This window comes from Cricetulus griseus, unplaced genomic scaffold (genome assembly GCF_003668045.3).
Source record: "Cricetulus griseus strain 17A/GY unplaced genomic scaffold, alternate assembly CriGri-PICRH-1.0 unplaced_scaffold_14, whole genome shotgun sequence".
NCBI classification, from domain to species: Eukaryota; Metazoa; Chordata; class Mammalia; order Rodentia; family Cricetidae; genus Cricetulus; species Cricetulus griseus.
The window spans coordinates 113,143-141,104 of record NW_023276853.1 but is presented as its reverse complement, the minus strand read 5'-3'; the positions used below and the strand labels follow the sequence as shown (position 1 = coordinate 141,104).

The 27,962-nt window shown below is 41.1% G+C and overlaps 1 protein-coding gene and 1 pseudogene across 1 annotated transcript; one reads left to right on the top strand and one right to left on the bottom strand.

The window, feature by feature from the left end:
• Positions 1–2,291: 2,291 nt before the first annotated feature.
• Positions 2,292–3,087, top strand: LOC100766360 (annotated as a pseudogene).
• A 1,721-nt stretch (positions 3,088–4,808) lies between these two features.
• LOC100766652 (vomeronasal type-2 receptor 116) lies at positions 4,809–27,921 on the bottom strand. The gene is made up of 6 exons (XM_027434053.1): positions 27,707–27,921; positions 20,385–20,676; positions 18,663–19,469; positions 17,286–17,513; positions 11,569–11,692; positions 4,809–5,707 (listed from the first exon to the last, which is right to left on the bottom strand). The coding sequence occupies exons 1-6, from the start codon at positions 27,919–27,921 to the stop codon at positions 4,809–4,811; spliced, it is 2,565 nt and encodes an 854-aa protein (XP_027289854.1).
• Between the last annotated feature and the right edge of the window lie 41 nt (positions 27,922–27,962).

Here is a 27,962-nt window from a genome sequence, read left to right as displayed (position 1 = left end):
ATACTCTGATGCAAAAGCAAAAGGTTTCTTTTCATTTCAAGCTGGTCAGCTAGGATCTCACTGTATGGCGGGTAAATGAGATGCCAACCAGCCAAAAAGAGAAGCTTTTAAAGGGGCAGACCATAAGGTTGAAGGCCACAAGTTACAGAGTTTCCTTGGTCACTTCAGGTCATACAGAGTAAAGCAGTAGCTATATATTTTAAGTGAGATACATTTCACTGAGATAAAACAGGCCATGCCCTTGTAGGGTTACAGGGTCACAGAGTCTGTCAGTTATCCCCTGGGTTGGGGGATCTTTATGACCAGAAATTAGCAAAGGAATGTTAACAAGAGTGGTGGACAGTTACCTTCCCTTCTCTGAGAGCAGGGGATCAGGCCCCAGCCACAGCACTCAAGATTTAAGGAGTTAAATATTCCTTTACCATTAGACATTCCCTTTTCAGGGCCAAAGTCTTTTAACTTTTATTTATTTGAATTTTGGGTTCCTCAATTGGCAACCTTGTACACCGAGGAGTGGGTGAGGGGAATGTAAGGAACCCCAGATTTAGCACAATTGACTCCATGTTGGAAGTTCCATTGAGGCTGTAAAACTCAACACAGAGACAGTACCATCTGCTGAAATAAAAACAAAGACCTAGTCCATCAAAGTCCATAGATCTGGCAAAGTTTCTTAATGTACTGATATTCCTTTGTTATTTCTGGAATTTTGCCTGTCGCTCACTATCAGTTCATGGTAACTTAAGTAAACCCAGAATCTGTTTTTGTGTGTGTATGCTTAAAAGCTCACCTTGAGAAAGGCTTGGTGCTCTACTGGGATCCTAAATACCCAGTGTAATCAGTCACTGGCCATCTAATAATGACTCTCTATTGGCTTAAACCCATGACTAAGCAGTCTTCTCTACTGGATACCACCCAACAGAACTCTCATGTCCATCTCTGAAACTGTTTTTCTTTTTGAGACATGGTCTCAATGTGTAACCCTAGTTGGCCTGAAACTTGCTTTGTAGAACAAGGTTGGCCTCTTACTGGCAGTTAAATGCTTGTATCTACCTCCTAATTGCTGGGGCTAGAGGCTAGTCACTGCCATGCCTGGTTCAAAAAATTATTACAATTATTTCCTTATTGTACATATTGGAGGGGTATTGGAAAGTGCATACATGGTGTTTAAATCACAGACCAATTTCTGGGAGTCCTGGAGCTGGAAGTCAGATGATCAGACTTTGGAAAACACTTTTACCAGCTAACCCTTATCAGGAGGATCTTTGTATGTGTATATGTCCCGGACCAGACTCAACTTCATCTGCCAAAGAATGGGGGCATCATATCTGTGTCACCAACCTGGCTTTTCTGAGTTTTGTTGCATCTGGGGTTTATATGTTTGTTTGCTTTGTTTGGGGATGCTGCCATTGACAAGAGGTTTGAGAAGTCTTACGTACCTCAGGCTAGCTTAGATGTCCCTTTGAATCGAAGATGATCCTGATACCTTGGTCTTCTAAGTGTTGGGACACTTAAACACCCCAGCTTTCAACTGATTTAGTGGTACACACTTCCCACTTCTAGATTAAGTTGATGGATATCGAATGATCCTAGCTAGTTAATGATTGGCAATAAGAAAAAGCTTGTCCCACCCTCAAGAGACCTCAATGTTGCCAATTACCTTGGCCTAATATCTTTTCTATCAAGCCTTGCATGGGGAGGGGGCAGGGGACTTGACAGGGTGAGGCACAGGGGGGCAAATTTCTATGAATTCTAGCTCACCAAGGTCTACATTGAAAGCTCTGGGCCAACCAAGTTGCTTCCAAATACCCTGTCTCAAAAAAGAAAAAAAGAAAAGAAGAATGGTGGTTTGGAACCAGGCATAATCTTAGCATTTGGGGACAGAAGCGAAAGGATTGTTGTAAATTCAAGACCAGGCTTTTTACATAGTCAGTTCCAGGCCAGTAGACCTACAGATCCTCTCAAAAAACAAAGAAAAAACCTGAACAACTACACAGAGAAACCCTGTCTGGAAACAAATTAAAATTAAAAGGTGGAGAGATGGCTCAATGATTTAGAGCACTTGCTGCTCTTACAAAGATCTTGGGACCCATAAGGTCCAAAATCTCCTCATGGCTTCCAAGGGCACCAAGGACCTATGCATGTTGTACACAAACCCACTTGAAGGCAAAACACATCCATGTGATGTAAGGTAGTGTTTGCTTCTGACAGCCTTCTCTGAGCAGAGCGGGTCTCCTCGCCTGCCTCCGCCAATGCTGCAGAAAGTTAAGTTTGAAGAGGAGGGATTGGGGAACATGAACATGAAGCAAAGGATCCACCTGGAGCTGAGGGACCAACCCCAGCAGCTGTTTGAAAACTTGTCTTGGACAACTGCCAAGCGAATGATAGAAAAATTGTCAGGTTAACAGATGAATTTGTGAATCTAGAGATGCCCGGTTTAACAAATGCAGGCTGATTTTCAGTGTCAGATCTCTCCAAGCTACTTAAATTGAAAATAGTTGAGCTCAGCGATAATAGATTCTTTGGCGGTCTAGACAGACTAGCAGAAGAACTTCCAAGTCTCACACACCTGAACTTAAGTGGAAATCAGCTGAAAGATATCAGCACCTTGGGGCCTTTGAAAAAGTTGGATTGTCTGAAAAGCCTGGGTCTGTTTGGCTGTGAGATCACTCATGTGAATGATTACCGAGAGAGTGTCTTCAAGCTCCTGCCCAGCTGTCCTATCTGGGTGGCTGTGACCGGGAGGACCAGGAAGCACGGGACTCAGATGTGGAGGTGGATGCTGTAGAGGAAGCCCTAGATTCTGATGCTGAGTTGGATGGTGTAGACAAAGAGAAAGGGGATGAAGACGGAGATGAGGATGAGGATGGTGAAGACAAAGATGTAGAAGGAGACGATGAAGATGACGTCACTGGGGAGGAAGAAGAGTTAGGAAATGATGGAGACGGTGATGAAGACAAAGAGGATGCGGATGAAGAGGAGGAAGACAGTGGAAAAGGTGAAAAGAGAAAGAGAGAAACAGATGATGAAGGAGATGATGATTAAGACCCGAAACAACCTGCAAGAAACAGAACTGTTGAGTGTTGGTTGCACTGCTCATGGATTTCTTAGCTGTGTTAAAAAGGTAGCTGTGATACAAGGCCCAGGACACCTCCACCCAAACAGCCAAAGAATAGTTCCCAAGACATTCTTCCTTCCTCCCTTTAGCCCCTTGGAAATCCATCGCCAAGCCTGGGACAGCCACGCCAACAAAATTGTAAACGATGTTAGGTTTTCATGTAAGACTCTTGCTGTATCGTGACGGCTGTGATGGGTGAGTTGACCGTCCTGGCTGCCAGTTACACTGAGATTGTAACAACATTTTCACTTTCTGTAACAAGGAAAAGCTTTGTAAATAAAATCATAATATTTAAAAAAAAGAGGAGGAGGAGGAGGAGGAGGAGGAGGAGGAGGAGGAGGATTTTGGTAATTCATTTAGTAATTACCTTTACCATCTTTGCTTCGTGTGTGTGTGTGTGTGTGTGTGTGTGTGTGTGTGTGTGTGTGTGCACTTCTGAGACTAGGGAACATCAGCATATGGGCATGGGACTAAAATGTCCTCTGTTTGGAGGTCAGAGGACAACATGCAGGAGTCGCCACATCTCTCTTTCCACCCAGGCTTTGAACTCAAGTCATCAGGTTGGGGAGGCAGGAATGGTGGCATTAAAGGGGGGCTGCCTAAGTTTCACAAATGCCAGGATTAAGGGTGAGGTCACCACTCCCTGCTTTAGTTTTTAGAGGAACCACTCATGTGCCTCAGCAAAGTCCACAATAAAGGTTCCAGGGCAGCCAAGGTTACATGTAAAACACTGTCTCAAAAGAAGGAAGCAAAGCCGGGCACTGGTGGCTCACCCCTTTAATCCCAGCACTTGGGAGGCAGACGAAGGCAGATCTCTGTGAGTTTGAGGCCACCCTGGTCTACAGAATGATTGCCAGGATAGGCTCCAAAAGCTACACAGAGAAACTCTGTCTCCAATAACCAAAAAGCCAACATATTATCTAACTGAGGATAGCATTGAAAACAAAAAGAAAACTTTTTTCCTGTTGTTGGAGAATTCTGATTTTTATTTGTTTCTTTTTTTAGCTCAGACTCAAGGATATGACTTGGCCTGCCCCACCTACCACCCCACCTATGATCTGCTGGGGCATGTGAAAGCCCCTGACCTGCAGACCCAAAGCTGTAGGATCTCCACACCACAGGGCAACAAGAGGATATCCAGGAGGAGCCCTAGAAAAGGCCCAACATTGACAGGGTAGTAGAAACCAGGCCAATGACTCTTTGCAATGAACACTTGCAAGTACAGGTAAATGGACAAAGGTGTTCATGGTGTGACTCTACACTGTGTCTCACTGTAGTTTCCATGATGAGATTTTTTTTACAAAATGTTTAAGAATATTTACATATATGACTCTTGAATCTGTCCATCAGCCTATTTAATTGACATAGGAAACAATCGTTGTGCAATGTTGTTGTCAAATTAGTGAATATGGGAATGACACAGGTGGAAGAACCCACAAGTCATTATCAATCAATCACACAAAATTAATAGTGAATGCAACAGGAGGATTCAAAATGCAGCATATATTTCAACATGGAAAAAAAGGACGGATGCAGAATTCAGTTTGCCTAAAGAACTAACAGCCTATTGCATCAAATGCCAAATAACAACCTCATGTGTGAGTGTTCAGATGGTGAGGAACAATCATGCTTCAAAGCTCTTTGATTTAAGAAACACTGGAGTTAGGTTTTAAGAAGGATTTTTCCACCCAGCCTACGTCTTGTCTCTAATGTGATGGAGTGAGTTCCTTTCTGGCCTTAAGAGTATGATGTAGCACTTTGGGGCAAAGATGATGCCTAAGAGTGATGTACTGGAAGCCAAGATAGAGAGGACTTCCATAGCCACCATGATCTTCCCCTTGGTGCTATGATAGACAGGGAGGAAGCTCACCCAGACACTGCAGAACACCAGCATGCTGAAAGCCAGGAACTTGGCTTCATTGAATGTGTCAGGCAGATTCCTGGACAAGAATGCCATCAGGTAGCTTCCTAGGGCCAGTGATCCCAGGTATCCCAGGATGCAGTAGAAGGCAACAGCTGAGCCTTTGTTGCAAATGATAATGATATGTCCATGTTCTGAGTGAGCATCTTTGTCAATAAATGGAGGAGAGGTTGCCAGCCAAACTCCAGAGAGAACAACTTGCAGCAGGGTGCAGATGGGAACGATGAAATTAGGGGCCCTGGATGTCAGCAGCCACCTCCTCATTCTCCCTGGAGTGGTGACCCTGAAGGCTATAAGTACAGTGAGAGTTTTGGCCAGCACAGTGGAAAGAGCCACAGTGAACAGCAGTCCAAATGTGTTCTGCTGCAGGATACAGGTGACTGTGCTAGGCCGGCCAATGAAGAGCAAAGGACAGAGGAAACACAGGGTCAGAGTGATGAGCAGGGTGTAACTGAGAGTCCTGTTATTGGCCTTGACAATGGGAGTGTCTCTGTGTTTCAGAAACACCCAGAGAACAGCAACTGTGAGAGAGGTGAAGCCCAGGGAGATGAATCCGAGTGTCTTCCCCAAGGGGTCATCATAGGCCAGGAAGGTCACAGTCTTATGTCGGCAGTGGCTCTTCTCTGTATTTGCATAGTGAGTTTCTGGACACTTCACACACTGATCTGCATCTGGCAGAATTGCAGGTGACCATGAATGCATACTCTGGTCTCTCCTTTTATGCTAAGCCGCTTCCCAGCTCTAGCACCTCTCAATGCTATCTGAATCATCTTGCTTTTTTCAGATACACATACAGAGGGATTACACCCGATTGGCCTTCTACTTCATGCTGAAACAAACCACACAGTCCAAATGCTTCCTCTGTTGTTACTCATGGTGTCCCTGTCTTTAGTGACAGTGTTGTATCTTATTTGCAAGTCATTATAGTACTGATATTCACTGCATGAACCTAATCTGGCTATGACACTTTTTTGTTAACATACCTCCATTCTTAAGAGGGCATGGGACTTCGGTGTGATTGAGAGAATGATCCTTATCTTGGAGTGATGTTCTCTTATGTGTACCCCAAATGTACCTACATTGGTAAAGTCCCTGGTCTTCTTTATTTCCTCATTCTCTGGAGGAGCCTGAGTGAATTAATATTCTTAAATTCGTGGAGACTTGAAACACTTCATCAGTGCCAGTGTTCTCCTAACTCTGTACAATAATATCTAGGTAATGAATAGATATTATTCAGAACAGAAATTCTCATGTTTACAGCCTTCATGGAATAGTGTTTGAACACTCTGTTCTTGATATCTTCTCTATTTACTCTTAGATTATGATGTAGGTTTATGGACTTTTCTGCCATATTTTCAATATATTTATAATATCCATATACCTTTTTTAATTTTATATATTTAATTCTCTTTATATCACCACATTACCATTCATATTTCCAAAAAATGCACTCTGATGCTGATTTTGCCCTCCCTCAACTCCTTCTCCCAGATAGTTCCCACCTCTATGCTCACCCAACTCCTCACCCTTCCTTTCTCTCTTTCTTTAAAAAAGAAGACACCATGTGACCTGCCAATACTGCTTCAAGCCTACCCAACAGCCCCAGACTGTATTCCTCCCATGGGTTCCATATTCTGGCCCAAACCTTTGGCATAAAATATCTGCATTATCCTAGGCCAGGTTGGTTCTAGGTAAGGAACTTCAGACTGCAAGCCAACTCACCCCAAAGCTGTCCCAATAGCCCCCAATGGTACCTCTTCCCCAATCTTCCATGTCCTAGTCCACAACTTTGGCAGGAAACTTCTGCTTTACTGGAGGCTATGCTGTACTAGGAATCCCAGACACCAAGCACGAAACCAGACCACCCAAGGCCACACAGGTTCTTTGAACTACAGTGGCAAAGTTGGCATAAAAAAACCCAGAGGTCTTGTGGTGGTCCACAAAACCTCCATTGGAGACACCCTACTGGACCTATAAACTGGATAGTCACTAGAATCCCTGACCACTTAGCAACCAGAGAGTAAATAGAAACCCAAGAAATAAAAACACCCATTCAACAAAGACAACTCAGGAACCAACTCCTAGGTATAAAATCATTACAAACCTAGATGCCTAAACCCCAGTGTAAGAACACAATTAGCAACATAAAGGCACTAGGAGGAAAACTCCAACCCAAGGAGTTTAATTATACCCACTAAAATACAGGAAATAGATAATCTCATACCAACAAAACCCAAAGAAGGGAAAGACACACACATAAACACACACACACACACACACACACACACACACACACACACACACACCAACAACAACAACAACAACAAAAATAATGGGAATTAACAATCATTGGTGATTAATATCTCTTAATATCAATGAACTTAATTCACCAATATAAAGACACAGGCTAACAGAATGGGTATGAAAACAGGATCCATAATTTTGCTGCATATAACAAATACAACTCAACACCAAATATAGATATTACCTCAGAGAAAAGGGTTGGAAAAGGACTTTCCAAGCAATGTGGCTGTGTACAAGATTAACTAAAATATTCAGTAACCCTCTTCTATACAAATTACAAATGGTTTGAGAGAGAAATCAGGAAAACAACACACTTCACAATAGTCACAAACAATATAATATCTCTTGGGGCAACCTTAACCAAGCAAGTGAAAACTGGCATAACAAAAACTTCAAGTGTGTGAAATAAAAAAAAATGAAGAATATAAGAGTACTTGTGGCTCGTGCAAAGGACTTCAGTTTTAAAAAATTGAAGAATATATCAGAAGATGGCAAGATCTCCTATGTTCATGGATATGTAGGTTCAACATAATAAAATATGGCAATTCTACCAAAAGAAATCTACAGATTCAATGTAATCCACATCAAAATTGCAGCATAATTCCATTCTTCATGGAATTGAAAGGACAATGCACAATTTCATACTGCAAAGCAAAAAGCCCAGTATAGTTAAAAATATTGTATAACAAAAGAATTTCTGGATGTATTACTATCCCTGATTTAAAGCTGTAGTACACAAGAATAGTAATAAAAACCATATGGTGTTGACATAAAAACAGATAGGTTGATCAGTGGAACCCAATCAAAATCCCAGACATAAATCCACACATCTATGGAACATGGTTTTGTAAAGAAGCCAAAAAGACACAATGGAAAAAAGAAAGCATCTCCCATAAATGGTACTCATCTTACTGGATGTCTGCATGTAGAAGAATGCAGATAGATCCATAGTCATCATCCTACATAAAACTCACATCCAAGTGGATCAAAGACATCAACACAAAAACAGACTCAATGAACTTAGCGGAAGATAAAGTGGAGAGTTGCGCTGATCGCATTTGCACAGGAGATGACTTCCTGAACAGAGTCCCCATAGGAAAGCACTAAAATCAACAACTCAAAAGTCAGACCTCATGAAACTGAAAAGCTTCTGTCAGGCAAAGGACAGATAGGACAATAGGACAAAATGACAGCACAGAGAATGGGAAAAAACTTCACTAACTCCACATCAGAAAGAGGGGCAATATCCAAAAATGCATAAAGAGCTTGAGAAACTAGATATCAACAAGCGACACAATTTAATAAAAAATGGATTTCATATCTAAACAGAATTCTCAGGTGGCCAATGAAGCACTTAAAGAAATGGTCAACATCCTTAGCCATCAGGGAAATGCAAATCAAAAGGATTGTGAGATTCCTTCATACACCAGTCAGAATGGCCGAGACCAACGACACACGTGACTACTTATGTGGGTGAAGATGTGAAGCGAGGACAGCTCTCCTCCATTCCTAGAGGGAAATTGTACAGTCACTATGGAAATCAATATGGTGGTTCCTCAGAAAAGTGGGAATTGACCTACATCAAGACCCAGCTATACCACTCTTGGGCATATACTCAAAGGACCTTCCATCTGACCACAAGGACACTTGGTCAACTCTTTTCACAACCTCATTATTCAGAATGGCCAGAAACTGGAAGCACTCTGGATGTTTCTCAACTGCAGAATGGATAACAAAAATGTGGTGTATTTACACAATGGAGTATTATTCAGCTGTTAGAAAAATGGACATTATGGAAATTGCTGGCAAATGGATGGAACTAGAGAAAAACCATCCTAAGTGAAGTAACCCAGACCTAGAAAGACAAGCATGATATATAGTCACATATAAGTGAATATTAGCATTAAGTAAAGGATAGCCATACTACAATCCACAGACACAGAGAGGCTAAGAAACAAGAAGGGCTTTAGGGGTGACAAATGGATCTTCCTGGGGAAGGAAAATAGACTATTGTGGGTGTACTGAGGTCAGGAGGGGATGAGAACTGGAGGGAGCAGGTGGGGTGGGAGGGACACAGGGAAAGAGTATGGGGAGAGACCTGGAACAGGTGGACAGATAGAGAGCTATGTGGAACCCTAGTACAGTAATGCTTCCTGGAACTTACATGGGTGACCCATGAGAGGATTCCAAGTACTGGAGGATGCAGAGCCTAAACCAGCCATCTTCTTACACCAGGATAGGCTCTCAGTGCTGGGACCAGGACACCAACCCAGCCACAAGACATTCGACTCACAACCTGTGCTGCCAGAAAGATGCCTAGGGTAATAGGGGCTCGGAGCTAATGGGGGTGGCCAACCAGTGACTGACCTGTCTCAACCCCAACCCATGAGAAAAAGCCCAGGCCTGACACTGGATGGATGGCCAGGAATGTAAAGCTGGATGCTCCAAAATCTAAAGTAGAACCAAATGCTACTATCAAAAAAGGAAAAAGAAGAAAAGGAAAAACTTCATTGTTGTGATTCCTAATCATATTTTGCTGTACTCATAGATTGGGGTCTAGCCCAGTCATCATCAGGAAGTCTTACTCCAGCAGCAGATGCAGAGATCCACGGCCAAACATTATTGGTGAACCCCACAGAAGAGAAGGAGGAAGGATTTTAGGAGCCGTGGTGGTTGAGGTCACCAGGAGAGCATGGCCCAAAGAATCAACTAAGCATGGCCCATAGTGGCTCACAGAAGACTGAAGCAACAATCACAGAGCTTGCATGGGTCTGGTCTAGACCTTGTGAATTCATGCTGTGGTTTTTCAGCTTGAGGTTTTGTGGGGCTCCTAACAGTGGAAGTGAGGGTATCCCTGAATCTTTTGCTGTTTTGGGGGCTCTTCTCCTCCTATTTGGGTTGCCTCGTCCAACCTTCATATGATGGTTTGTGTTTAGTCTTATTACATCTTACTATGCAATGTCCATTTGATATCACTGGGAGGCCTGCCATTTTCTCAAGGGAACTGGAAAAGCAGTGGATCTGAGGAAGAAAGGGAGGTAGAGGGGTGTCTGGCTGGAAGGGAAGGGAGGCTGTGGTAGGGATGTATTGTATAGTATATAGAATTATCATAAAACTAAAGTAAAAATAAAACTGTGTTGTGCTCACAATACTATGGATGTCAGCAAGCAAAATGTGGTTGTTTGAATGAGATTGCCCCCCTTACATGATTTATTTGTATGTCTTGCCCCTTGTGGGTGGGGTTATTTGTAAAGGATTAGGAGATGTGGCCCCTTTGGGAGAGGTGTGTTGCTGTGGAAGCATTGTAAGGATCTTGCCATTTGGGGTGTCTACTCTGTCTCCTGCTTATGGATCAGCAAGTAAGCTTTCAACTGTTCCTGTTCTCAGGCTGTCTTAGTTAGAGTTCTATTGCTGTGAAGAGACATTGAAGATGGAGTTTCTGTTCTGCCTGGTCCCACACTCATTTAGTTCCAAATAAATAACAGAGGCTTGTATTAATTATAAGCTGTTTGACTGGTGGCTTATACTTCTTACTGCTTAGCTCTCTCCTAATTATGAACCCATAACTATTAATATATTATTTCAACATGGTCTTATCTTACTGGAGAATGCCCAGCATCATATCTTCCTGGCAACTACATGGTATTTCTCTGGAAGCTTCTCTCTACATCCTCTCCCCAGAATTATCTCTATCTTGTAGTCCCACCTGTATTTCCTGCCTGGCTACTGGCCAATAAGGAATTTTTTTAATTATTAATCGTTTTTATTTTAGAAATAATCTTATTTTACGTAAGAATCCATTCATTTCCTTGCCCTCCCATCCTCCCGTGTCCCCCAATGACTTCCCCAACCAACCGCCCACCCACTCCCCAAGGATAGTGAGGTCCTCCACGGGGGACCATCAAAGTACCTACTTCCTGTATCTGGGCTGTAATATTATCCCTCCATGGGGAATGGGCTCCCAAGATCCATTTGTGCACTAGGGATAAACATTGGTTCCACTGTTAGATAAACATTGGTTCCACTGTTAGAGGTCCCATAGACTTCCCAGGCCTCCTAACTGGCACCCACATTCCCCAGTTTTACCACTAGGGTCTCTGTGCTCTCACTCGGTCAGCTCTACTGCTTCTGTGGGTTTCTCCAGCACTGTCTTGGCTCCTTTGCTCATCCCTCCTCCCTCTTTACAACATGGACAGCTGGAGATGTTTTCTGCATGACCACTGTTTACCTGTCTCATTGGAGATCTCATTCTCCGGGCAAGGTGTGCAGTCAAAGCAACAGGCAGCCTCACCCTCTCGGTGGGTTTTCCTGAATCCCGGAGGACAGCTCTCACTGCATACAGACTGAGGAGTCTGAGAATAAAGTGAAGGTTAGCAAATGGTCAGGTTTTATGGAATCTGCAATAAATAGTGTTTTCAACATAGAAACCTTAATTGGCTTCTGTTACTATCTCTAAATACAGATAAGGGATTTTTCTTTACTATTATGGTGAGTCATTAGCAGGCCCATGTGGTCAATTTTAGGATGTCATTGCTTCTTACCGTGAGGTGTGCCCCCTCGTGTAAATACACTACATTGTCTTTATCCATTCTCCATTGGAGGGGCATCTAGGTTGTTCCCAAGATCTGCCTATTACAAGTAAAGTTGCAATGAACAGAGTTGAGCAAATGTCCTTGTGGTGTGAATGTGCCTCCTTCAGGTATATGCCCTAAAGTGGTACTGCAGGGCCTTGAGACAGGCTCATTCCTAATTTTCTGAGAATTTGGGCATACTGATTTCTCCAGTGTCTGTGCAAGTTTGCACTCCCACCAGCAATGGAGGAGTGTTCCCCTTTGCCCACATCTTCTTCTCCACCATTAGCTGTCATTGGTGTTTTTAATCTTAGATATTCTGATTGGTGTAAGATGCTATCTCACAGTTTTTTTAACTGCATTTCCCTGATGAAAAAGGACGTTGAACATTTCCTTAAATGTTTTTCTGCCATTTGAGGTGGTCCTATTAAGAATTCTCTGTTTAGATCTATACCCATTTTTCATATTGGATTATTTGGTAGTCTGGTGTCTAGTTTCTTGAGTTCTTTGTGTATTTTGGAGATCAGTCTTCTGTCAGATCTGGGGTTGTTGGAGATCTTTTCCTAGTCTGTATGGAGCCATTTTGTCTTGTTTACCTTGTTCTCTGCTTTACAGAAGTTTCTCAGTTTAAGGAGGTCCCATTTATTAGTTGTTGATCTGAGTGTGTGAACTGCTAATGTCCTGTTTAGGAAATGGACTTCTGTGCCTATGCATTCAAGGGTAGCTCCCAGTTTCTCTTCAGGTTCAGTGTGGATGGATTTATATTGAGGTATATGATCCAGTTCGACTTGAGGTTTGTGCCTGGTGATAGATATGGATCTATTTGCATTCTTCTACATGTTGAGAGCCAGTTGTACCAGCACCATTTGTTGAAAATGCTTTCTTTTTTTCCATTTTATATTTTTAGATTCTTTGTCAAAAATCAGGTGTTCATAGGTGTGTGTGTGTGTGTGTTGATACCATGACCTCAAATTCGATTCCATTGGGTCACCTGTCTGTTTTTATGCCAATACCAAGTTGTATTCATTACTGTGGCTCTATGGTAGAGCTTGAAGTCAGGGATGGTGATGCCCCCAGATGATTCTTTATTGCACAGGACATTTTGGATACCCTGGAATTTTTTTGTTTTTCCATATGAAGTTGAGTATTTTTCGTTCAATGTCTGTGAATAATTGTGCTGAGATTTTGGTGGAGATTGCATTGAATCTGTAGATTGCTTTTGGAAAGATGGTGATTCTTTAGTATGTTGATTCTAGCTATCTAAGAACATGGGAGACCTTTCCATTTTCTGATGACTATTTTACTTTCTTTCTTTAATGACTGAACATTCTTGTCATATAGGTCTTTCCCTTATTTGGTTAGTCACTCCAAGATATTTTATGTTATTTTTTGGCTATTGTAAAAGCTATTGTTTCCCCAACACAATTCTTCACAGACCTTGAAAGAACAATTCTCAGCTTTATATGGAGAAACAAAAGACCTAGGTTAGCCAAAACAATCCTGTACAATAAAGGTACTTCTGGAAGCATCACCATCCCTGATTTTAAGCTCTATTACAGATCTATAGTCCTGAAAACAGCGTGGTATTGGCACAAAAATGGACAGATAGACCAAAGGAATAGAGCTGAAAACACTGATATTAACCCACACACCTACGAATACCTGATTTTTGACAAACAATCCAAATTTATACAATGGAACAAAGAGAACATCTTCAAAAAATGGTGCTGGCATAACTGGATGCAGATATGTAAATGACTGCAAATAGACCCAAGCCTATCGCCATGTACAAAACTTAAGTCAAAATGGATCAGAGACTTCAACATAAACCCAGCCACACTGAACCTATTAGAAGACAAAGTAGGAAATACCCTTGAATTAATTGGTACAGGAGACCGATTCCTGAACATTACACCAGTAGCACAGACACTGAAATCAACAATTGATAAATGGGACCTCCTGAAACTGAGAAGATTCTGTAAGGCAAAGGACACAGTCAGCAAGACAAAAATGGCAGCCCACAGACTGGAAAAGATATTCACCCCACATCTGACAAAGGACTGATCTCCAAAATATACAAAGAACTCAAGAAGCTAGTCTCCAAAACATCAAACAATCCAATTAAAAAGTGGGGTACAGAACTAAATAGACAATTCTTAATGGAGGAATCTAAAATGGCTGAAAGACACATAAGAAAGTGTTCAACATCCTTAGCCATCAGGAAAATGCAAATCAAAACAACTCTGAGATACCATCTTACTCCTGTCAGAATGGCTAAAATCAAAAATACCAATGTAGGGGAAGCTGTAGCCAGCCCCTAAGAAGGCGTGGCTACAGCTTCCCCTACAATAACTTGAAAAATGCTACGCCCCCTTTCCCCATTGTTGTCACTTAGGATAATGTATATACCTAGTTAGGAATAGCTTCCTATTGTTTATGACTTTAGGGTTTAGTTAAAATAGATAGTTATCTTCTTATATTTTACCTTTATACTGTTAAGTTTTAATCCTCTTTTAGACTAAAAGGGGAATTGTAGGGGAAGCTGTAGCCACGCCTTCTTAGGGGCTGGCTACAAGAGTACCTGAGGGCTTGTGAGGGCGTGGTCAGAGTGAGTAGGGGGACTGCGTTTTCGGTTTCGGTTTCTCTTTGCTTCTTGCTGTACAGACTACCACCGGCTGGCTGGTTCGCTCTGTAAGTAAGGCTTTTCCCTATTAAATACCCTTATATTTCTACCTGACTCCGTATTGGTAATTACCTACTATATACCAATGACAGTTTATGCTGGAGAGGACATGGAGAAAGAGGAACACTTCTCCACTGCTGGTGGGAGTGCCAACTTGTACAGCCACTTTGGAAATCAGTATGGCAACTCTTCAAGAAAATGGGAATGAGTCTACCACAAGATCCAGCAATTCCACTCCTAGGCATATACCCAAAAGAAGCACATTCATATAACAAGGACATCTGTTCAGAGATGTTCATAGCAGCACTATTTGTAATAGCCAGAAACTGGAAGCAGTTATGGTTATTCCATTTTTTTTCTGTCTGTTGATTTTTGTTTTGTTAATGAGTATGTGGTCTGTTTTTGAGAAGGTTGCAAGAAATGCTGAAAAGCAAAGAATATTGTTTTGTATTTGGGTGGGATATTCTATAGGTGTCTGCTAAGTCCATTTGAGTCATAACATCTGTAAGTTCCCTTGTCTCTCTGTTAAGCTTCTGTCTGGCAGACCTGTCCAGTGGTAAGAGTGGGGTGTTGAAGTCCCCCAATATTAGTTTTTGGAGTTTTGATGTGATTTGAGCTTTATTAATGATTCTTTTGCAAATGTGGGTGCTTCTGTGTTTGAGGCATAGGTGTTCTGAACTGAGATTTCCTATTGGTGGATTTTCCCTGGGATGAATATGAAATGTCCTTTTTTATCCATTGTGACTGGTTTTAGTTTGAAGTCTATTTTGTTAGATATTAGGATAGATAGCTACACCAGCTTGTTTCTTAGGTCAGTTTGATTTTAAATTTTTTCCCAACGCTTTCCTCTGTGAGGTTCAGGTGTGCTTCTTTTATGCAGCAGAGGGATGGATTCTGTTTTCATAGCCATCTGTTAGCCTATGCCCTTTTAAAAGTGAATCAAGACCATTTATATTAATGGATATTAATGACCAGTGTTTGCTAGTTTTTGTTATTTTTCTTTTTGTTGTTCGTGATGGCATTCTGTGTTCAATTCTCTACTTTGGGATTTGCTGCTGTAAGCTCAACTGTTGCTTGGGTTCTTGTGGATGGAGCTGACCTCTTAGGTTGACATTTTCCTTCTAATAGCTTCTGTAGGGCGGGTTTGTGGATAGGAATTGTTTAAATTTGGTTTTGTCATGGAATATCTTGTTTTCTACATACATGGCTATTGAAAGCTTTGCTGGTTAAAGTAGTCTGGGCTGGCATCCATGGCTCTTTAGTGTCTGCATAATATCTGTCCAGGACCTTCTGGCTTTCCTTGTTTCCATTGAGAAGTCACATGTAATTCTGATAGGTCTGCCTTTGTATGATACCTGGCCTTTCTCCCTTGCAGCTCTTACTATTCTTTCATTATTTTCTATGTTTATTGTTTTGATTATTACATAGTAAGGTACTTTTTTTGGTCCAGTGTACTTGGTGTTCTGTAAGCTTCTTGTACTTTCATAGGCACATCCTTCTTTAGGTTGGGAAAGTTTTCTTCTATGATTTCGTTGAAAATATTTACTGTGCCTTTGAGTTGGACTTCTTCTTCTATCTCTATTATTCTTAGGTTTAGTCTTTTCATGGTGTCCCAGATTTCCTGCATTTTTTGTTAAAGATTTGTTGTAGTTAACATTTTTTGACTGATAAATCTATTTCCTCTATGATATTTTCAATGCCTGAAACTCACTCTTCCATCTCTTTTATTATGTTTATGCTTGCATTTGTGGTTCCTGATTGTTTACCAAGATTTTCCATTTCCATAATTTCCTTGGTTTTTGTTTTTGTTATTGCCTCTATTTCAGATTTCAAGTCTTCATTTGTTTCTTTCACTTGTTTAATAGCTTTTTCTTTGTTTTCTTTAAGGGATTTGTCTATTTCTTCCCATTTTTTCTTTGTCTTTTTCTCCATTTTTTAAAATATATATTACAAATTTTTATTTAAATTAGAAACAATCTTATTTTACATATCAGTCTCATTTTCCTCTTCCTCCATAACCACACTGACTCCCCCCATCCCACACCCATCCCCGCCCCAAGGAGGGTTAGGCCTTCCATGGGGGATCATCAATGTCTGTCACATCATTTATGGCAGGCCCTAGGCCCTCCTCCATGTATCTAGGCTGAGAGAGTGTCCCTCCATGGGGAATGAGTTCCCAAAGTCCATTCTTGCACTAGGGATAAATACTGGTTCCACTGCCAGAGACCCCATAGATTGTCCAGGAGTCCTAAGTGACACCCACATTCAGGATGCCTGGTTCATTCCTATGCTGGTTCCCCAGCTGTCTGCCTGGGGTCCATGAGCTCCCACTTGCTCAGGTTAGATATTTCTGTGGATTTCTCCAGCCTGGTCTTGACCCCTTTGCTCACCACTTCTTCTCTACAACTGCTTATGGAAACTGCTGCTGTCATCTCAGCCAGTGGTCACTCCCTGTTCCTGGGTCTGTGACTCAGGCTTCCTCTGACCCTGCTCTGGGTCTGAGGCTCAGGCTTTCCCCTCCAGTAGTTTCTCTACAAATTCCTCAAACCAAAATGTAAGTCAATTCTTTATATTCTTGGTCATTATGTGTCTATGAATAGACCTCTGTGAGTAATGAATGGTCATGACACACAGAAATATATTTTTGAAATTTACATACATGTCAAAATATTGATGTAAGATGCAACCCACCTCTGTCAATCCTGTGGACCACTGTATCATGTGAGATGATAAGGACAATTTCTGACCGTCTGGAGCATTTGGAGAAAATGTTCCTACTTTCACATTTAGCCCAAGACCTTTGGGGAAATTCCAAAAGTTGAGGATGTCATAGTCTGCATGTGATTTCCTTTTCCAATCCAGAACCTCCTTGTCTCCATCGTGACTGATGATCTGTGTGTTCTTTAGAAAAGGGTGAAGCTAAAAGAGATGCATGCTTTTATGTTACATAAACTCCAGAGAAGTACAACAGAGTCAGAATCAGGGAACATCTCTTCTTGACTTTAATCGTGATGTGAAAAGCACCCTTAATATATCACATTAATCAAACGATACCCAAGGATGATGGAAGCATCGTTATGTTCTAAAATATTCCAAACAGTCCCATTAGATAACTTAGAACCAAGTCTCCCTAAATAATAATTGTGCATGGGAAAATCTCTCACCTTCTTTGAAAATACAGACATACACAATTAAGTTTGAAATTATTTAGTTTCGTTATGTAAAATGAATGATTTTATAGTGTCCATTTATAAGACACAAGCATTTTAGAAGTGTTCAAGTTCATTGTGATAATTGTCTGTCTCTGCCTTTTCTGTTGTATGAAATCTCCGGGGTAAATGGACTATTCTTATTAATTAATTTTTTTCATTCCAATCCCAGTATGCTTCCCTTCTCTCCTCCCCCTCCCACACTTCCCCCCACCTCCCCTCTGCTCCTAAGAGAGCCCAAGTCCTCCCCTAGGAAGTCTACTAAGTCTGTTCCATCATCTCATTGAGGCACCTGTCCACCCTCCCACCCCTGTGTCTAGGCTGAGGAAGGTGTCTCTCCACATAGAGTGGGCTCCACTAGGCCAGTTTGTGCATTAGAGTTAGATTTGGGACCCACTACCAGTGGCCTCATATATTATCCCAGTCACCCCATTGTCACCTAAATTAAGGGAGTCTACTTTGGTCTTATGCAGGCTCCCTATTAGTCAGACCTGAGTCTGTGATTTCTCACTAGCTTGGGTCAGCTGATTCTGTGGGTTTCCCCATGGCGGTCTTGACTCCTTTTTCATGTTAGTGCTCTTCCCTTGCTTCAGTTGTCCTCCAGAAGCTTGGCTCAATGGTTAGTTGTTGACTTTAGATGGACTTTTATATTGAATTTTTTACCCTTGAAAGAATTGTATTACCTTTGAAATACAACTAACTATACAGTGACTTAAAACAGATTCCTCCTTGCATTGTCTCTCCTGTAAATTTTTGGAAAAAAAAAAGATCTAAACTATGAATTTCCTAGTTTTAGTGCATTTGTAAACCCTCAGAGTTTCATGCTGTTGATGTTATAATACTACAGAAGTGGGGTTACCTGCCAGGGGAAGAACACTGTGTCTTTTCCTTTTCCAGGAGTTTGCAATTGTACTTGTTGGAGAGTCATCTCATGCAGACTTTTGGCCACATCATACACCGCACTGTACACATTGTAACTCTCTTCACTTGTGGCCATGTCAAATATATTCCCTGGCAAGAACTCCAAGGAGGCATTCGGCAGACAGTTATCCGCAATTTTACAATCTTTCCTCAAAAATGAGCAATTGAAGAATGAATGCCACAATACATGAAGATAAGTGTCTTCTGGGTATTTGGAAGGATTGGCTGTCTGTATAAAGTTTGTGAAATTGATAATCTTCTCATTATGGTGTGAAAAAATAAGGGCTCCATGCAATGCATCCAACAGCAAATAGTTATCAAAGCTGGAATAGTCCCAGTGTGAGTTCAGGACCCAGACTTTCCACATAAGTAACTTCTGCTTTAGATTTACTATTAAGCTCAATAGAGAATCAGTGTCCCCATAAATAATAATCACATTGGCTGAGGATTTCAGGATCTGCACCTGATTTTTCCAGGATGTGGTGAGAAAAGAACCCCTGCTGACCAGGGTCATTTCCACAAATGCTATGCAGACTCCAATTTTCTCCAGCTCACTTCTCAAATCTGACAGAATCTGGGCACCTTTGTCATCATCCATGATGATCAGTCCGACCCAGATCCAACGGAAATGGACCATCAAAGATCCAATGCCAACTGTCAGAGATGTGTCCTTGGGGGCCACCTGGTACAGGGAAGAAAACCGTCTTCGTTCACTCAGGGCACTGTCAAAAGGCCCAAATGTAAGCTGTAGGGAAAAACAACCAGAAACAAGAACATTGTCATAAAACTCCACTCAGTTCTCCAGCGATGGTTTGAAGCCTTTAGACAGTCCTGCTTTGAAGGTCAAATCTGTCTCCCTATGGATTTGTCAGAAAAGTAGACTGATGATTTTCTTTTGCCTTAGCAGAGACACCTGAATCTGCTGACGTTTATATTACAGCCTGCAGTCCCTCACCCCACCCCATTGGGGTGCTTCCCACAGTCAGCACCTCAACAGCCACCCAGGATGCAGCCTGAAGAACTTCAGGTCTCAAGGTCTGGCTTTGCTATGGCTGCTTTATGTAGGTTTAAAATAACTATCTATTGTTCTATTTACCAACAAAGACTCAGAAGTCAGGCACAGGGATGAAAACCTGTTAGATCAGAGAGGCCAAGAAACAAGCAGCTGACCTTCCTTTTTAGCCACAGATATGCCTGTGGCTAAAGACATGTAGCAAGAGACACGTCTCTTCCCTCATACCAAACCAGAAAGAAAGCACCAAACGCCAAGTTCTGCCCTATCCTTTCCTGGGCATCTCTCTATCTGTATTCCTGGATCATCCGGAATCTCTCTGGCTAATTCCAGTTAACTAGTTGCAAGCTTCACCCCCTGAACCAAGGTTGATTTTATTTAGTTAGTGCAAACAGAAATTTAAGGTTCCCAATGTGATCGAACACCCTGATGCAGAAAACATTCAGAGGTTTAATAGTGTGGTGTCTATGCCTCATTCTTCCCCTTCTATCTGTTCTAAGGTACAAAAATACAGATGCGTCATCAACTCTGTCCGCATCACTTCCCTATCTATGAAGAGTTCCTCAAGGTTCCCCCTTTTCCTCACAGACAGCTGAAATGTCACCAAGCAGAGCTGACATCATGTCCGATCTCATCATCCTCTCTCACCTGTGGGAATTTGTAAAGACCCAGCAGTGTCCCTATGTGTTCAGATAGAGCCCATGATGGGCCCGTGAGAACAGCAGCTGGCGTGCTTTCGCTTGCACATCTGTAGTTACTGATGCCATAGCCAGTGCCTGAAAATGAGACAAAAACATTGGCCAGAGTGTGCCTTTGATCATGCGGGACATTGTAGACCTCGAATCCCAGGGATGTGTTGGGTAAAAGATAAGGATTGTTGTTGATCTCCTCAATGGCAAACATCATGGCCAAAATACATTGGTAGTTCCTCAGCTTAAACCTGCACAGAAGGTAGAACAATATTTAGGAGGAAGACTCACACCACACAAATCATGACAGAAGCGCATGTTTAGTGCAATGGCTTTCACAATTTGGATGCTTCTGTTTCCAAAAATCCATGTTGATGTGTCTTCCTAGCACTTGCTGGCAAGGGAATATAAGTAACTATTTCATTTTCTCATTTTAGAAATTGAAAGTAGATTTATTTTTCATGTGGTATATTCTAGTTCATTTTGTTCCACGATCTCCTTCCAGGTCCTCCCCACCTCTGCTCCCACCCAAGTCCACTCCTGCTCTTCCTCCCTCTTATTAGAGACCAAACAGGTATCTAAAAGTAATAATAAATTAAAATAAAAACAAAGAAGCCAGACAAACTAACAAAGAGCCAAAAGAAAAAGTACAAGAAGCATATAGATATAGACACTTGTGTTTCCATACACAGGAAACCATAAAAATCAAAACTCAGAAACCATAATTGTACACAAAAGACATGCGATATTCAAGAATTCACCTCCAAACATGCCACGGAGTTATTTTTCTTGTTTTCCATCTACTATTGAGCATGGGACCTGCCCTAAAGAATTGCCTGTATACCCTTAAAGAAAACTAATTTTTGTATTTGCAGCTAGGTTAGGGATGGGAACTTATGATAGCGTAGAGATAACTTCTGAATTAAAGAAGCGGCTGGTGTCCTCTTCCCCTCTCAATGCTGGCACCCATCTGTCTCAGTGTGGTCCTGGCCCTGTGCATCCTTCTAGAGTCTTTGAAGCTTCCTATGTACAGCATTCCTGCTATGATTAGAAGGTCTTTTTCCTCAGAGTTTTCCACTTTCTCTGGCTCTGATAATGTTTGCACCTTCTCTTCTGAAGGTTTCCCTGAGCCCGGAGGGAAGGAACTTACAGAAGATATTCCATACCTCTTCAATATTGTACATGAAGTTCTAGCTAGAGCAATTAGATAACAAAAGGAGATACAAATCGGAAAGGAAGAAGTCAAACTTTCACTATTTGCAGATAATATGATAATCTACATAAATGACCCAAAAAACTCTACCAGGGAATTCCCACAGCTGATAAACACCTTCAGCAAAGTAGCAGAATACAAAATTAACTAAAAAAATTAGTTTAGTAGTCCTACTATATACAGATGATAAACACAATGAGAAAGAAATCACAGAAACATCGCCCTTCACAATAGCTACAAACAACATAAAATATCTTGGGGTAATGCTAGCCAAAAAAGTGAAAGACCTGTACAGTAAGAACCTTGAGTCTTTAAAGGAATAAATTGAAGAAGATACCAGAAAATGGAAAGATCTCTCATGTTCTTGGACAGGTAGGATCAATAGAGTAAAAATGGCAATCTTGCCAAAAGCAATCTACAGATTCAATGCAATCCCCATCAAAATCCCAACACAGCTCTTCACAGACCTTGAAATAACAATACTCAACTTTATATGGAAAAACAAAAAACCCAGGATAGCCAAAAACAACCTTGTACAATAAAGGAACTTCTGGAGGCATCACCATCCCTGACTTCAAGCTCTATTAAAGAGCCATAGTCATGAAAACAGCTTGGTACTAACACAAAAGTAGACAGGTAGACCAATGGAATCAAATTGAAAACCCTGATATTAACCCACACACCTATGAACACCTGATTTTGACAAAGAAGCTAAATTTATACAATGGGAAAAAGAAAGCATCCTCAACAAATGGTACTGGCATAACTTGATTCAGACATGTAGAAGACTGCAAATCTATCACCATGCACAAAACTTAAGTCCAAATAGATCAAAGACCTCAACATAAATCCAGCCACACTTAACCTCTTAGAAGAGAAAGTGGGAGATGCCCTTGAATGAATTGGTACAGGAGACTGCTTCCTGAACATAACACCAGTAGCACAGACACTGAGATCAACAATTAATAAATGGGACCTCCTGAAACTGAGAAGATTCTGTAAGGTAAAGGAACATTCAGCAAGACAAAATGACAGCTCACAGAATGGGAAAAGATCTTCAACAACCCCTCATCTGACAGAGATCTGATCTCCAAAATACACAATGAATTCAAGAAGCTAGACACCAAAACACTAAACAATGCAATTAAAAAGTGGGGTGCAGAACTAAACAGAGAATTCTCAATGGAGGAATGTAAAATAGCTGAAAGACACATAAGAAAGTGTTCAAAATCCTTAGCCATCAGGGAAATGCAAATCAAAAAAACTCTGAGATACCATCTTACAATGGCCAGAATGGCTAAAATCAAAAGTACCAATGATAGTCTTTGCCAGAGAGGATGTGGAGAAAAAGGAACACTCCTCCATTGCTGGTGGGAGTGCAAACCTGTAATACCACTTTGGAAATCAGTATGGCAGTTTCTCAGGAAAATGGGAATCAGTCTACCTCAAGATCCAGCAATTCCTCTCTTGGGCATATATCCAAAGAATGTACATTCACACAACAAGGACATACATTCAACTATGTTCATAGCAGCGTTGTTTGTAATAGCTGAAACCTGGAAGCAACCTAGATGCCCCTCAGCTGAAGAATGGATAGAGAAAATGTGGTAAATTTACACAATGGAGTACTACTTAGTGGAAAAAATAATTGAATCTTGAAATTAGGAGGCAAATGGATGGAACTAGAAGAAAGCATCCTGAGTGAGGTAACCCCGTCACAAAAAGACAAACATGGTATGTACTCACTCATATATGAATTTTAGACATAGAGCAAAGGATTACCAGCCTACAATTCCACATTACCAAAGGAGCTAGGAAACAAGGACTCTACAAGAAGAATGCATGGACCCGGGAGAAGAGGAATGGGAGGGATCTGCTGAGCTAATTGGGAGCATGAGGGTAGGGAACAGGGAGCTAAGAGAATGAGAGGGGGAGAAGAGGACAGGAAAGGAGGAAATGGTGGAACAGGAAAGTTGAGTCAGAGGAAGAATAGAGGAGAGCAGGATGAGAGATACCATAATAGAGGGAGCCATGATAGGTTCAAGGAGAGATCTGGCAGTGGGGAGATTCCCAGAGATCTACAAGGATGACACCAACTGACAATCTAAGCAATGGTGGAGAGGCTACATTAAATGCCCTTCCCCTATAATGAGACTGATGACTACCCTATATGCCATCCTAGAGCCTTCATCCAGTGACTGATGGAAGCAGAGGCAGACACCCTGTTGGGGACCAAGAAAATTCCATTAGGAAATTTCCAGTGGTTCCAGTAACCGGGAGCTTGGGTCAGCATTGAATTCTGGATGTTAGCTGACAAGTGAGGACTTGTCCTGCACACCTTGCCCTCCACCCAGGTGCAGGCCTATTCAAATGCGTAGTCCTGTAGAGATGCAAACTAGGGGACAGTCCCCACTGAGGCCATGCTATTCAATAGCAAATCAGCTAACATCCAGGATTCAATGCAGACAGCCAACAAAACCTATTCAGAAGAGAGAGTGAAGTGTGATTTTTACTCATTAAAGGAAAAAATCCAACATTGTGCTATTACAGTCCTAATCATGTAGACATCAAATACAGGAGTCCCCGAGTTCACTAAATCAAATGTCTTAGGTTTAAAAGCACAATCCACCCCAGCACAGAGACGGTGGGTGACTCCAATAACCCATTTTCATCAACAAACTGGAGACATGGAAAAAAAAGCAAATAGAGAAATTATGAAGTTAAGTGTCATCATAAGCCATTTTTAACCTCTACATTTAACACACCCGTGCAACTGTAAACCTCTAGAGAGAAGACAAGTTTACAGAAAGCACTGTTTGTCTTCCATGCACACAGCTGCCTTCAATAACCCACCCACATGAAGCAATGGTTTCAAAATATCTTCAACACCTGAGCATTCTGAACCAGAACTTTCTATTTTCCACCAGCCAATGGGCTATGATGCTCAAAATCCTGAGCAGACAATTTTAATACAAAATATACTAGTTTAAATACCTTTTTTTATCTACAAAGAGCAGATGGTGCAAATAAGGACTCCATATGTTTATATGCACTGTGTACACACACTGCAAAACTAAATGGGACAATGGTTTTCCTTCTCATTGTGAGCGCACAGGCTTAGAGCTTGGCATTTTGTTCTCCTGGGAACCAAGACACAAACACACTGTGGGCAGCTCAAGATGTGCATATATCTTCCCCAAATAGTATTACTTATGAATTTTTCACTAAGAGGTATTTACAAACTATGTTAGTTTACTAGTTCTACTTATAAAGTTAGAGAACATAAAAATATATTTCAAAAAACATACCCAGTCCATTTATTTGCACACTCCAGAATTTCTACATAGGCCATGCATGCCTTGAAAACATAGGATTTTCTGCCTGAGCACTAGAAATACTCAGTTTCAAGGCATGCACCACCCCAGTACCCGATAAGATGCTTGGTTCTAGTAACACATGAGTTGTTATAAAATGGACAATTAATATGATTAGAGTTGAAAAGGAGGGCATGTTAGATTCTATAGCTTAATCACAGTACAATTTTACATAGGATGAATTATCATCCATTACCCTATAAACAGATACTGATGCCATGATGATAAATGAACATGTATAAACATGACTAATAACTATGGCAATGCAAAACTTAAAGAAATTAGTGCAAATAGTTTTAGAAGAAAGCAGGTAAGCTGTGCCATTTCTAAAAAATACAGTTTTGATAACTGATAAATATACCTTGCAAAACTTAAAGTTTGTGTTATTTTACACGTGCTGTATGACACATTAAAATATTTAAAATAAACCTTACATTGTACAAATTTTTTTCAAATAACTAGTAAGCAGGCATTTTACTTTGAAAAAACTAAAAAATGAGAAATATCAACAGTAAAAAAATCTTAAAAATCTGATTTTTCATATTCTTCTAATACAAAAGTTGTCTTAAGTTATTAATGTACATATGCTCACATAACTGATACAATGAAGCTTGGACATACAAAGTCAGCCATATTTTTAAGTTAGTGTTAAGGAAAAACACTCCCATACACAGTGAGAGAAACTGTCTGATGTTGCTTTGCAGGTAAATTAACCACCATGCATAAAAGATTCTATAGTGTGCATAAACACTGCTTATATAGATTAATCTGCTTTAGTGAGGTGGTAGACACATTTTGTACCTATTAGATATTGCTCTGTACCTATCAAATGTTCACTTCCCAGCTTCCTAATTTTGATAAGAAAGTAAAATCCAATTAGAAAATTAGACCACACAAAATTAGTGTCATATAAAATAATGCTAACTGCACAACTTACAGTCTTTTGTGGTTACGGTAATTAAGATGAATATGTTTATGTAGCCACAAAGAGAAAATTTAACTGCCGAAAGACAGGACAATTTCTCTTTCAAATTATATACATAGTTTCCCAAACTTGTGTAAAAAAAAAAATCTAAAGCTTGAAAGTGGTTGTGAGCCTTGAAGTGCATATGCTCCCAAGTTCCTCACTCTCTATAAAAAGTATAATTTCAAAATGCCTTGTAAAAATCAAATATGAGAATTGCTTATAACTTGTAGAAGTTTCTTTTAGTTTCATTTTTTACTTCAGAAGATCCCAAATCACACTGACACAGCTCTCTCTTCTTGTACACATTAGATAAGGCAGCCACAGAGAGCTCATGTAACCACAAGTGTGATCTTTGCAGGCATGGGGTTGCTCTTTACAACCTGGACAGGCTGCTGCTCAGTCATGGCTGAGCTGCTGAGACTGGAAAACAGAGAAGAGCAGGAGAAGGGAGGACAGGGACACCATCTCCTGTAGGGCACAAGAGTCTCCTCTAGCATGCAAGGTCAAGTGTCTGGTAGACCATGCGACTTTGTAACTGTACTTAAAGTCAGCAATGATCCTCGGAGCCAGTAGACTTCCACAGAATATGCTATCTAGACGCCAATTTTTGTATCTCCCCAGCTGCATTCATCATGTCCATTTCAGCCTAAATCTCTGTCATTGTCCCTCAGTCAAACGATGAACATTTCCCCTCTTCCACTGCTGAGTTGATGACTTACTCCATAGTCACATTTTGGCAGACACAGTGATGCCACACAGACAACAACCCATCAGTCCTATGTTTATTTTAGGTGATTTTCCACCCATTGCCAACAGTCTAATTCCTGACTGAGCCTTTCATGCTGCCCCTGTTGAGTTCAGACCTGAGTGCAAGCTACACTTCTCATTATCAGGTACTCACTGTGTGATTACCTACAGCTATGGTCATGTCAGCGAGGGATAGAATACACCTGACTTCTTTTAAAGCCTAACATATAAGCTTGTTTCTCTTTAACAGGACCTAAGATACTCAAACGGACTTCTCTGACACTATGTACTAATCTTGCAACTTCACGAATGCCTACAAACATCTTTCAGAGGACCCGTCACAATCAATGTGTGCACAGAAACACATTCATAACAAAGAACAAACACACACTGGCTATATATGCAGCAAACAGGTAAACTTGGCAACCCATCAAAGAATACAAATGTTAAAAGTCAGAAAAAAGAATCTGAGACAAATGAAGGCATTCCTAAAGCAGAGAGTAGGTCCCAGTGTCTGATTCTGACATCCCTGCACCCCAATCTTCAGCAGCGAGCACAGACAATATTGGTCACTTCAGCCTTGTACAAGGAAATTGCTGGCCACTAACTTGAGTGGCATTAACCCCTCTCACGGGAGCACAGCTAGACCTCTAGAATCCCCTCAGATATTATGTCAAACCTTTATTATGTAATCTTTCTCTTACAGAGCTAACATTAAAAACATCCACATTCTGAGGAGTACCAGCATGGCAGAGGATACGGGGGAAATTCCGAGTGTCTACTGCAGAAATGAAAACAAATGAACCCCAAATTCCTTCTGCCCTTTTGAAAATACCAGATGAATCACTGCAGAAAGATCTAGGAAAGGAAGATAGGAAGTGTCTTAATGGAATAAAGGGAAAAATAATGCTTGAATCTGTACTTCCCCTAGGGCATATGAATGCCAACCTTGGAAAGGAACAAGTGAATGAAGGACTTACTCGACCATAAAATCTCTGGTGAATTTAGCCATTCTCCAATCAGTTGTTTTGTTGAGTGGGTAGGCAGTATAAGCAGGGAAAAACCCAACAATTGCCATGTTTCCTTTACCATTTAAACGGTATTGCATTCTGACTAAGCACTCGCTGCTCCTGTAGGACGGCGTAGGAATAGTAATCTGTGGAAAGCAAGAGATAAATAACCAAGAGAACAGCATGTTAACAAAGTATCTGTCCATCCATGAGTATGACAAGGTGG